Here is a 12469-nt window from a genome sequence, read left to right on the forward strand (position 1 = left end):
TAGTGTTTGTATGTGGGGCAGTGTTTGTGGGTCAGTGTGTGTATGGGGTCAGTGTGTGTAAGGGGGAAGTGTGTGTATGGGGCAGTGTTTGTGGGTCAGTGTGTGTAAGGGGGAAGTGTGTGTATGGGACAGTGTTTGTGGGGCAGTGTGTGTATGGGGACAGTGTTTATATGGGGACAGTGTGTATATGGGGACAGTGTGTGTATGGGGACAGTGTGTGTATGGGGGAAGTGTGTGTATGGGGGCAGTGTTTGTGTGTATGGGGTCAGTGTGTGTATGGGGTCAGTGTGTGTATGGGGGTCAGTGTGTGTATGGGGGTCAGTGTGTGTATGGGGTCAGTGTGTGTATGGGGTCAGTGTGTGTATGGGGTCAGTGTGTGTATGGGGTCAGTGTGTGTAGTGTGTGTATGGGGTCAGTGTGTGTATGGGGTCAGTGTGTGTATGGGGTCAGTGTGTGTAGTGTGTGTATGGGGTCAGTGTGTGTATGGGGGCAGTGTATGTTGGGCAGTGTGTATGGGGGGCAGTGTATGGGGGCAGTGTGTATGGGGGCAGTGTGTATGGGGGCAGTGTGTATGGGGGCAGTGTATGGGGGGCAGTGGGTATGGGGGGCAGTGGGTATGGGGGGCAGTGGGTATGGGGGCAGTGGGTATGGGGGGGAGGGGAGGAGGGCTTTTTAATAAAAATAAACAAAAAATGTATTTAATAAAATATATTTATGTCCCCCCTCCCTTCTTACCTTTATTGAGGAGGAGGGGGGACATTTCTGGATCCCTGGTGGTCCCAGTGGGGAATCCCTGGTGGTCCAGTGGTTCCAGTGAACTCTAGCCCGCGCTCCAGGGCTAGAGTTCACTCTCGCGAGATTTGGAGCGTTGCCGTGGTAACCGCGGCAACGCTCCAAATCTCGCGAGAGGAGGACCCGGAGGAGCTGCTGGTAACAGCTCCCGGGTCCTCTCTCCCTCCCCTTCCGGTCGGCTGTCAGTAATGTGCCTGCAGACCGGGGAGGGAGATCAGTGATCTCCCTCCCCGGTCCGCAGGCACATTGCAGGGCTGGCGCTTGGGCAATGCCAGCCCTGCACTAGCCGGCAGGGGAGAATCTCGGGGGGGGCAATTGCCCCGTTGCCCCCCCCCCTGGATCCGCCAATGCATCCCATATAACTACAGGGCAGAGTTTTACAGGTTAACAGCGTATATGACACTCCGTCCCCCTCCAAATACGCAGATACAGTAGCATTTTATTTATTTATTCGCATTTATTGAAAAAGAATATCAGTCCCAACTGTGTGTGTGCGTGTGTATATATATATATATATTTATATATAATGAAGAAAATTGAAGGTGCACTCATAGTTCATGTATCAAGGTGACTCTTTTATTTTCGTAACATACAAATGAAACCTGTCCCGATCAACGTTTCAACCCCTGTAGGGTCTTTTTCAAGATCTTTTCATCTTGAAAAAGACCCTACAGGGGTCGGAACATTGATCGGGACAGATTTGATTTGTATGTTAAGAAAATAAAAGAATCACCTTGATACAAGACCTATGAGTGCACCTGCAATTTTCTTCATTATATATTTGCATGCTCAGGTTGCACCAAGGCAAGAAAACTGATAAATATTGGTAAATATATATTCAGGAGACTTTTAGGTGAGGTGGATGAAAAGTAAAAGTCCTAAAGTAATCTCCTGTCATTTTTTTTGCATATACTATTTGCCAAGATAAACATTTTGTTTGTTACCAAATCATTTCACCCTTACTCTGATTTTCTGCTATGAAACAGCCTGCAAAACCAATTACCGTATTTATCGGCGTATAACACGCACCTCATTTTAAGAAGGAAATTTACCCCCCTCCCATAGTATTCTCCCCCCTTCCCATAGTGTTCCCCCCACCCTCATCCCATAGTGTTCCCCCCCTTTCCATAGTGTTCCCCCCCCCTTTCCATAGTATTCTCCCCCCCCTCCCATAGTGTTCCCCCCCTCATCCCATAGTCTCCCCCCCCTCCCCTTGTCCCATAGTGCACGTTCCCTCCCCTTGTCCCATAATTACTTACCTGTCTTGAAGCGTGGGCCGGCTTCACAGCGCACACCGCGGTACAGGAACTTATATTTCAGGTTCTGGTTTCCGGCGGGACTGAAAGGAAGTGTGCACACAGAGTGCGCACTTCCTTTCAGTCCCGCCGGAAACCGGAACCTGAAATTAAAGTTCCAGTACCACGGTGCGCGCTGAACTCCGGCCCACGCTTCAAGACAGGTAAGTAAACCTTCACATTCACTCCATAAGACGCACAGACCTTTCCCCTCACTTTTGAGGGGAAAAAAAGTGCGTCTTATGGAGCGAAAAATATGTATATCGGCGTATAACACGCACACATCATTTGCCCCCTATTTTCAGGGAGAAAAAATGCGTGTTATACGCCAATAAATACGGTAGTTTCTTCATCACGAGCTTGACATTTTTCTTAAGAAGGGCGTCCGTAATACACTGCAGAAAGAATCAAGTAGAACACAGCGCCACAATAATTGTAGATTCGTTGAATACAAATTCAGTGAGAGAAATGATTACGATTTCACACTGGAGAACAAATCCGTATTGTGTCCATAATACACAGCTGTCTGCCTGAGAGAGCCAGGCCTGTTCCAACCTAGTAGGCCCCAGGCCTTTCTCGATCTGGCTGGGAAGTCCATTTTTAAAGGTATTTTGAGGAAATTTAAATTTGGATCAAGTTATTTTTTCTATTTTGCTGCCATTACGAACTTTATTTGAACACTGTTCGTCATGTGTGTTAATATTTGTAGCATAGAGCATATTCCTGATGTTTGGAACTGAAAGTCCTATAATTCACAGCCAACCAAAAGACGGCAACATCCTGTCCTGACGTGAATTTGTTGTTTTTCTAAACCTCGCCCACACCTGGTTTTCAGCATAATTTAAGCAGGATTATTCCGTAAAAGGTGAATTATTGGATTTCAAAGTAAATTTTGAGTTTTAGGCTAATGGGAAGTGAAAACATAGCCGACATAAAGATAACGTTTCAATTTGCTGTTTTTCACCTAAAATATTACATTTACTATGAACTCAGTTAACATTTCAGAGAATAAACTTGTAAGTCGGACTCTCCCTCTAATTTGTATTTTCTCGGAAGAGAATAAACACATTGTTTTTTTTTTGTTTTTTTTTTGTTTTTTTTTATGCCAAATATATTTTTATGTTTTCACCACACAGGGTTTCCATTCTATGGGCGCCACCTCAATCATCGGAGCAGAAGATGAAGACTTTGAGAATGAAATTGAAGCGGTCAGTGGTTCTGATGGTTGGGGTAATTGTGGGGGAGAGGGGTTGTTCTAGGGGTTCATGCTAAATAGTAATTGTGATGGATGAACAAGAATTACCTTGTGTTCTGATATGCTAGACGGTTTAATCCACTTGAGGGGTCTGGGTGCCAGGGAGACCCCAGTTTATATCAAACTGTCCCCCTGTGATTTGGCATTAAAACAGTAGAAAGAGCCACTTCAGCAGCTGTGTTGGATATGTATTGTATACCTCTCCATACCCTACCCTTTTACCAAAATAAATATATTACTTTTTAATATAACCAATGTAATGATTTTTGCTGATCTAAAAAGCAAAGTATGTTAATTAGAGTCTCACTGAATCAGTATGATTTTTGAGAGTAGCCATGATGATGCCTCTCCATGCAGTTTCCTTACACTCGGTCTCTCTTCACCCCTGGTAACGGTTTCTTTCTCCCCATATAGAATGTGGAAGACCACAACAGCCCTTTCCAGAACATCGAACTTGTAAAAGATCATCCGGCGTACATCATGGTTTTTCTCCATCATGTGGTGCTGCAGTTGGACCCATGCCCATTGGTAAGAGCAGCCAGGGGGTACATTGCCAAAATACCCATCCTGCTTTCCCCTGCGGCCTGCCTGTTTGGAATACTCCTTGTTGCATTTTGCCGGGTGGGAGTCCGTGGTTTGCACAGAATAGCCGTTACTGCACCGTGCATGGCCGGAGTAATTGTTAGCAGGGCTGGGTATTTGTTGCTTCAGCCAATCCTTGGTACCGTATGAAATGTTGTTTTGCATGAAATGTCTCATGTGGCACCCTGTAGTGCAGGGCCCAGTTTTAAAAGACCTTGGCAAATGGTCTCCCAGCTTATCTTCCATTAACACTCACTACTGTATGATCATTATATCCCAGCATGCACCTGGTACGATGAGCCACTTTAGGCCTTTGCGGTTTCGCAGAAATTACTGTAAGAGGTTTATATCCCAGCATGCACCTGGTAGGATAAGCCATTCTAGACTCTTGCTGTTTGGCTAAAATTACTGTGAGAGGTTTAGATCCCAGCATGCACCTGGTAGGATGAGCCACTGTAGGGCCCTTGCTGTTTGGCAAAAATTACCGTAAGAGGTTTAGATCCCAGCATGCACCTGGTAGGATGAGCCACTTTTTGGCCCTTACTGTTTGGCTAAAATTCCAAATCATAAAGCAGTACTAGCCAGCCGTACCATGAAAATATAATTTGATGTGCTTTTATTTAATGCTGCACTTGGACAATCCACTGGTGGCTCCGAGGCTCTCCTACACGCAGGAGTCTCTAAACAGTACTGGCATGACTTCCTCAGTTACATTTTGTTTTCTCTCTTTTTCATGCTGCTTTCAGATGCCCAGCTCCTTGAAAACAGGTGTGTGTGTGGGGATGTACTGGTCAGATGTAAATCATTACCTAGATCATTCATTAGGTCATGGGTAGACAACCTTTACCATATTGGAAGCGTTTTGGACTACATCTCCCATAATGCTTTGCTAGTCTCCTGGCTGACAGAGCATTGTTTACAACCTTGCTGCCGTAGATGATTGTCAGTATTGTTTGTATGACAGACAGTGTGGGTCGTGCAATATGCTGAGCCTCTTTTTTTCCATATAAATGTGTTGCATGCTGTCTAGCGGCGCTACCCTTCATAAATCTATTTAGAATAGGAAAATATTGCAATATGTTAAAGAAGTTTCCCTGCAAATTTTCCTTTTGAACATAAGAAGATTCTGTAATGTTGTTGGGACCGTTTGCTGTACTGAGGGGTGGCAGAGGTTGTGTGCTGTGTTTATAGTGTGAGCTGTCATGCATATTTGGGGTGCTACATCAGTATTTAAGGTAAAGCAGATACTCTGCAGGCACAGGGGGTATCTGAGGAACACTGTGCTGAAAGGGGAATAAAATGCATGTGCACTTCCTGTGGGTAATACATGGATTGCAGCTTTCCTCTTTGTGGTACGCACATTAGCAGATTGTGATATATTTTGACATGAGGTGTAGGTTTCCTGTCAGCAAAATATACACATCTAGGTGTTCTGTCATGGGGTTCAGGTGACCTGTCAGCGGTTAATAGACATGGGAAGCAGATTTTCTGGGTGCTGTAAATAGACTTGGGATGAAGGGTCCTGTACGCGGTTATTAGACTTGGGGTGCAGGTGTCCTGTCAGGTTAATAGACATGGGGTGAAGATGTCCTGTCTGCGGTGGTTAGACTTGGGGTGCAGGTGTCCTGTCAGAGGTTAATAGATATGGGGTGAAGATGTCCTGTCTGCAGTTAAAAGACTTGTGGGTAGCTGCTGTTTCTCTGGGAGGATTGCAGAATGCAGGTGCCCTATCTATGGGAAGGGTGTGAGGCACTCTCTGTGGGAAGGGATTTCAGATGGATGTGCCCTTGACTGTGAGGTGACATCAGATGGAGGGACATTGTCTATAGGAAAGGGTGGGTTGGAGATCCACTATGTCTCTGAGGACCTATAGGAAGCACAGCTACCTTGCTTTAGTGGTGTAAGGTGCAGGGGCCCTGTCCGTAGCAGGGTGGCATGATATGCAGGTTGCCTGTCAGTATGAGGCTGGTGGGGCATACAGTGCAGATGTCCTAAATGGAGGAATGAGTTGCATGTGGAGATTTAGCATGAGATGCATGTGATCCGGACACACGCTTTTCACACTTTATAATCTATATTTTACTGAATATGTTGTTGCTGTTTGCGTCGGACTAATTCTCTTTCCTGACGTCACTTCCTAGCTCTGTTACCTCCATGCCGATATCATAAAGAACCTTTCGGTCAAAGAGGGGAAGAAATTGTCTACGGAGGGGAAGAAATTGTTTACGGAATTCTGCTATACCTTCATGATGAAAGGAGCGGTGAGTATTCAACGCACAGATTTTATTATCTATATAACCTGTTTAAATAAAAGTCCATCCGATATGTGAGAACCAATTCAGACTCCTAGAGCAGCATTTAATTGACGCTGTGTTTTGCCGCGCATGTGCACTAGCCTCCTAATGCTTCCTCTTGGAAAGCATTGGATTGGCTGAGATCATCATTCTTAATGATCTCAGCCATGGAGGCGGAGTGGCCGTGGGGAGACCAATGTGGCGAGGGCTGAAAGGTAAGTAATACTCACCTTTCAAACCCTCTCAGAGAGGTGGGGCCAAAAATGACAGGGGAACACTGTAGCATTTGAAATATATGTTTGTATTCTTAACACTATGGTATTCTCTTAACTTACAAGTAAGATTGAAATATTCACTCTGCTCTGGACTATGGACTGTCATGCAGCACTAAACTGGATTACTGTGTTCCAAAAAATAGCCCTGGAGCTAGCTGATCATCATGGTTATGCAATCTGCTGTTTAGCCATCACTGCCCTACAGTCTGTCCTTTGATTTTTGGTTATTTATTAAGTATTGTTTATGTCTCTTGTTCCTCATTCTGCTTTGCCTCTTGGGTACACTGTGGCTAGTGATGTAGCAACTTCTGTTTTAGTATTTGCTCAGTATTACATTTTAATGTGAAATAAATACAAGGTTTCATAGTAACCTTACGTCCTGTACAGGGCTGTGATCAGAGCTGTAACTTTAAAATCTTGTTTCCAGGTCCTACGCACCACGGTGCCACCCATCGTTTCCTTCGAACTCGGTGAGTTTATTCTTTTATGTTCTCAATACAGGTATTGTCTAGAATTGTGTGTGTCGCCCATTTAAATGCAGTGATAATTTTGAGTAATCTTTCCTGAATATATGCTTTTACTACAGTCAAAAGGTTTCTTAAAGAGTAAATGACTTTTTACCCAACATCATCTTACCCCCTCATTCTCACCAAACACAGTTTTTTCCCCCTCTACCGCATTCCAACCAGAAACACATCTCCTAATTTCCACCACACACCCTCTCTACATTCTCCACCTCATTCTCACCATCACCCTCCCTACCACCTTCACCTCATCCCTCCTACCACACCCTCTCTATACTTTCCAACTCATTATCTTCACACACCCTCCCTACCTCCTGCAACACATGCCCTTTCTACCCACTAGACCACACACCCTCTCTACCCCTACACCTCATTCCCACCACACACCCTCTTTACCTTATTTCCCCCCCCCACACACACACACTCTACCCCTCACCTCATTCCCACCACACATCCTCTCTACCCCTGCACATCATTCCCACCACACACACTCTCTACCTCATTATTAACACACCCTCTCTACACGCTCCACCTCATTCTTAACACACACCCTCTCTACACGCTCCACCTCATTCCCACCACACTCTTTCTACCCCCTACACCTCATTCCCACCACACACCCTCTTTACCTTATTCCCCCCCCCACACACACACACTCTACCCCTCACCTCATTCCCACCACACATCCTCTCTACCCCTACACATCATTCCCACCACACACACTCTCTACCTCATTCTTAAAACACCCTCTCTACACCCTCCACCTCACTCTTAGCACACACCCTCTCTACCCCTCCACCTCATTCACACCACACTCTTTCTACCCCCTCCACCTCATTCCCACCACACTCTTTCTACCCTCTTCAACTCATTCCCTCTGCACACCCTCTCTATCCCCTCCACCTCATTCCCATAACACCCTCTACCCCCTTCACCTCATTCCCATAACACCCTCTACCCCCTTCACCTCATTCCCATAACACCCTCTACCCCCTCTACCCCCTTCACCTCATTCCCACAACACCCTCTACCCCCTCCACCTCATTCCCATAACACCCTCTACCCCCTCCACCTCATTCCCATAACACCCTCTACCCCCTCCACCTCATTCCCATAACACCCTCTACCCCCTCCACCTCATTCCCATAACACCCTCTACCCCCTTCACCTCATTCCCACAACACCCTCTACCCCCTCCACCTCATTCCCATAACACCCTCTACCCCCTCCACCTCATTCCCACCACACACCCTCTTTACCTTATTCCCCCCCCACACACACACACACACACTCTACCCCTCACCTCATTCCCACCACACATCCTCTCTACCCCTACACCTCATTCCCACCACACACTCTCTACCTCATTCTTAAAACACCCTCTCTACACCCTCCACCTCACTCTTAACACACACCCTCTCTACCCCTCCACCTCATTCACACCACACTCTTTCTACCCCCTCCACCTCATTCCCACCACACTCTTTCTACCCTCTTCAACTCATTCCCTCTGCACACCCTCTCTATCCCCTCCACCTCATTCCCATAACACCCTCTACTCCCTCCACCTCATTCCCACAACACCCACAACACCCTCTACCCCCTCTACCCCCTCCACCTCATTCCCATAACACCCTCTACCCCCTCCACCTCATTCCCACAACACCCTCTACCCCCTCTACCCCCTCCACCTCATTCCCATAACACCCTCTACCCCCTCCACCTCATTCCCACAACACCCTCTACCCCCTCCACCTCATTCCCATAACACCCTCTATCCCCTCCACCTCATTCCCATAACACCCTCTACCCCCTCCACCTCATTCCCACAACACCCTCTACCCCCTCCACCTCATTCCCATAACACCCTCTACCCCCTCCACCTCATTCCCATAACACCCTCTACCCCCTCCACCTCATTCCCACAACACCCTCTACCCCCTCCACCTCATTCCCACAACACCCTCTACCCCCTCCACCTCATTCCCACAACACCCTCTACCCCCTCCACCTCATTCCCATAACACCCTCTACCCCCTCCACCTCATTCCCATAACACCCTCTACCCCCTCCACCTCATTCCCACAACACCCTCTAACCCCTCCACCTCATTCCCATCTCACACCTTTCACCTTATTCCCATATAGTTCGACAGATTGAGATTATAAGCTATGCCTATTGTTATTACAGAGCTATAAAGTAAAACCGCATACATGACAGATCTATAATGTAAAATGAATAAAAGTCACTGAACTGGGACAATGAGTAGGTCAAAATGCATTTAAATCATTGCATCCAAACAGTCAGGTTTATTGATGAGATTGCCCCTGCTTTGGCGTTTAGTTATAGGGTTTATAGGATGTAAACAGGCAGTGGGACTGCGGCAGCAATGTTTCGTTTTTGAAGCTGCAGTCTGTGTGCTCTATCTGACTGTACAAACTCGGATAACTTCCGGAAGAAATGTTATGAAACTGATTAGCAAGTAGCCGGAACGTTCATGTAGCCTGTCTCCAACCTTACACATTCTCTGAGTGTCTGGAGCCCTCTCCTGGTCACTAGCAGCAATGCAGCCCGTATGTGCCACATGTTCATTTAAATACCCATGATGCCTATCTCACTGAAAGGGGAGGGGGGGGAAATGTTTAGTTCACGGCATTTGCAGAATGCCTTGCCGCCCTTTCATTAAAAAAAAGCCATAATAAGCAGTAATTTCCACACAACTTAATTCTATGATCATGTTAGAAACTGACTTCTAAAATGCAGACTCAAGATGCGTATGATTATAATGTATCAGCCATTCAAAAGAAAATCTCAAAAAATCTTGCAACACTAACAGCGTTATTTGCTAAAGTGAGAATTCAAAGCAACTTTCAAATTTAAGGTCAAAGTAGCCAAACTGGGAAAATGAATTTGTGCTTTCCATTCCGATACTCAAATTTAAAATCCAGTTTGAATTCACCTTGAATTTTGACTTTAGTAAAAAAAAAAAAAAAAACACTGCAAATAAAATCCAACATATCATCAACCAGATTTTTTTAAAAAATATTTTTCCTCCTTTCTTTCACTCTGCCCGACCCCACGTTGCAAACGGAGTCTCTCTGCCATTCTATTATTCTTCCCTGCCATGGAAGACTTCCTGAAATTGTTCTGATTGAAAGTGTGTTAAAGGCCAGTCAGATGCTTGATGAGAGATTTGTTTTGTAATTCCCAGCTCACCAGGCTAGTAGCCAAATCCTTCTCCTCTATGAATAAAACGGGAAAAAATTCAGGTGTCAATGGCACTTACTTATATATTATTATTTTATTATTTATATAGCGCCATCAGATTCCGTAGCGCTGTACAATGGGTGGACTAACAGACATGTAATTGTAACCAGACAACTGGACGTACAGGAACAGAGGGGGTGGAGGACCTTGCTCAATGAGCTTACATTCTAGAGTGTGTGTATATATATATATATATATATATATATATATATATATATATATATAAAAACTAAAAAATATCAATAGTAGCAGCACCTATCAAAGTGCAATAGCTCAATACATACACCATAATACCACAATACTATAATACTAAGGTGCCTTATATTTTGTATAAATATAAAGCCCCTTTTCAGTAACGTGAACGAAGTGATTCCTACACCAAAATGTTTGCTTTCATCCCCTTACTCATTGAAGTGAGCATGTGATGAGCTGCTCGTTATTGTTACGTCCTTAGCAGTTAAACGATAGCTAGAATGCTTCGTCGATACTCGGCATTATTGAGAAGACATCAGTAGTGCAGGATCCTGCAGAGTTTACATGTGAGGCACTAGACACAGTTATAGAGAAGTTTAAATGAAGTGGCTGTCTTGTCCATCTCTCCCGTCACAGATCGCACTAGGCCAGAGCTTTTCACTGAAGACACACAGAAGAAATTCCTCCGTGAAGTTCAGAGCTACCAGATTCCGGAGATCAGCAGGCAGCTCGAGGACTTCAGGTGCATATCGGACCATCACAGAACATAGCAAGGGCTATTTACTAAAGTGTGAACTATTGGCAATTCTCAGTGAATTGCAAATTTGAGCCAAAGTAGACAAAATATGAAAACTTTTCAGTCTATAATTTGTTTACTTTGAAGTCTTGACAGCTCGCACTTCTGCGAGAACCGTTACAATGCAGATTTTATGTATTTATTTATTGGTCATATTTCAACTTTTGTTTTTCTTCTTTTTTCTATAAAGTCTTCTATAGCAATGTAATATAAATAGCATCAAAGCTCTATAATAATTGGTTACTTACTCTGCATGTAATGCTGTTAAAGTTTAAGGAGATACAAATTCTCTCAAAGCATTTCAACATCTTATATGGAGCAAACTCTGCCCATTAGGTTTAAAAAAAAAATTCATTTTAGTTTAGAATGTTTGCGATCCGCTCATATCAGATATCAACCCGGTGATGTGATGGGCATCTGTCATCTAATCTTGTTTGTGCTTCGTTTTTTTTTTGGCTGTTTTTCTGGGCAGGTCAAAGCGGGTATTGGGTATGACCCCTGGGGAACTAGAACTCAATGAGCTGGAGTCTTATCGAACAAGCGATCGACATATCCTAGAATCCAAAGAAAAGCAACTGGCAGAACAGCTACTCGCACGGCTGGATGAGGTCCAGTGAGTATCTCCAAATCTTTTTGGCTAATTCCGTTGATTGTATCCAAAATGCTTTTTTTTTTTTTACTGGGGAAAAAAAAGGTAGAAAGGGCTCAAAAAAGGGTGTTTTTAACAATTTCTTGAAGGAATAAATACTAGAAGCCATTTTAACTTAATTCGCATATTTGCTAGTCCTTATTAATTTATTTCATCTGTTTGACTAAATCTGATGTATTCTGAAAGCTTCAGAAGACGGTTAGCTGGGAGGTCAGAATAGAACAGTTAATGTTATAACCATGCAGAACTTGCAAGAAAGCGCAAAGTTGAGTTTTGATGAGAGATATAATAATCCGAAGACCAAAACTGTTCTATATACACAAAACTATTGTGCTGGAAAATAAAAATGCTATTATAAAAACTATTGTCGGTAAAGCTGCTCTTGTAATATACATAAACTCCGGTATGTGAAAGCCTCATTTTTTAATTAAACAATAGAAATCACAGTGCAGTGACAAGAGAGGGAAAACAAGCTTAGAGGCTCAGTAGAGTAGTAGGCATCATGTAATCATAAGCTAGGCTGACATGTTTGAGCATATAATAGTGCAACTTTAGACAAAGATAAATCAGGGATAACACTGAGCCAAGTTATATGTCTATGTCGCGGTAAGTGTCTCCATCGTAATAAGCCACTGGGACTCGGAACATTGAGTATCAGATAGCGTCTCTTTCCGGTAGAGCCGATCTGTAGTAGAGAGGCATCTGTTAAGTGCAGACCAGGAGTCCCACTTTCCATGCCCAGTGTGGGAAGTGGATGAGAGTATTGA

General features: G+C 44.4%; 1 protein-coding gene across 1 annotated transcript in view; it reads left to right on the top strand.

Annotated features, from left to right (window-relative positions):
• Positions 1 to 12469, top strand: part of ARHGEF1 (Rho guanine nucleotide exchange factor 1) — a 79904-nt gene that overhangs the window by 37009 nt on the left and 30426 nt on the right. The window contains exons 3-8 of the mRNA XM_063436255.1: positions 3224 to 3295; positions 3757 to 3870; positions 6066 to 6185; positions 6921 to 6963; positions 10894 to 10999; positions 11526 to 11666. Coding sequence (XP_063292325.1) covers positions 3224 to 3295; positions 3757 to 3870; positions 6066 to 6185; positions 6921 to 6963; positions 10894 to 10999; positions 11526 to 11666 — 596 coding nt within the window. The remainder of the gene's footprint in view (positions 1 to 3223; positions 3296 to 3756; positions 3871 to 6065; positions 6186 to 6920; positions 6964 to 10893; positions 11000 to 11525; positions 11667 to 12469) is intronic.

This window comes from Pelobates fuscus, chromosome 11, assembly GCF_036172605.1.
Source record: "Pelobates fuscus isolate aPelFus1 chromosome 11, aPelFus1.pri, whole genome shotgun sequence".
NCBI lineage: Eukaryota > Metazoa > Chordata > Amphibia > Anura > Pelobatidae > Pelobates > Pelobates fuscus.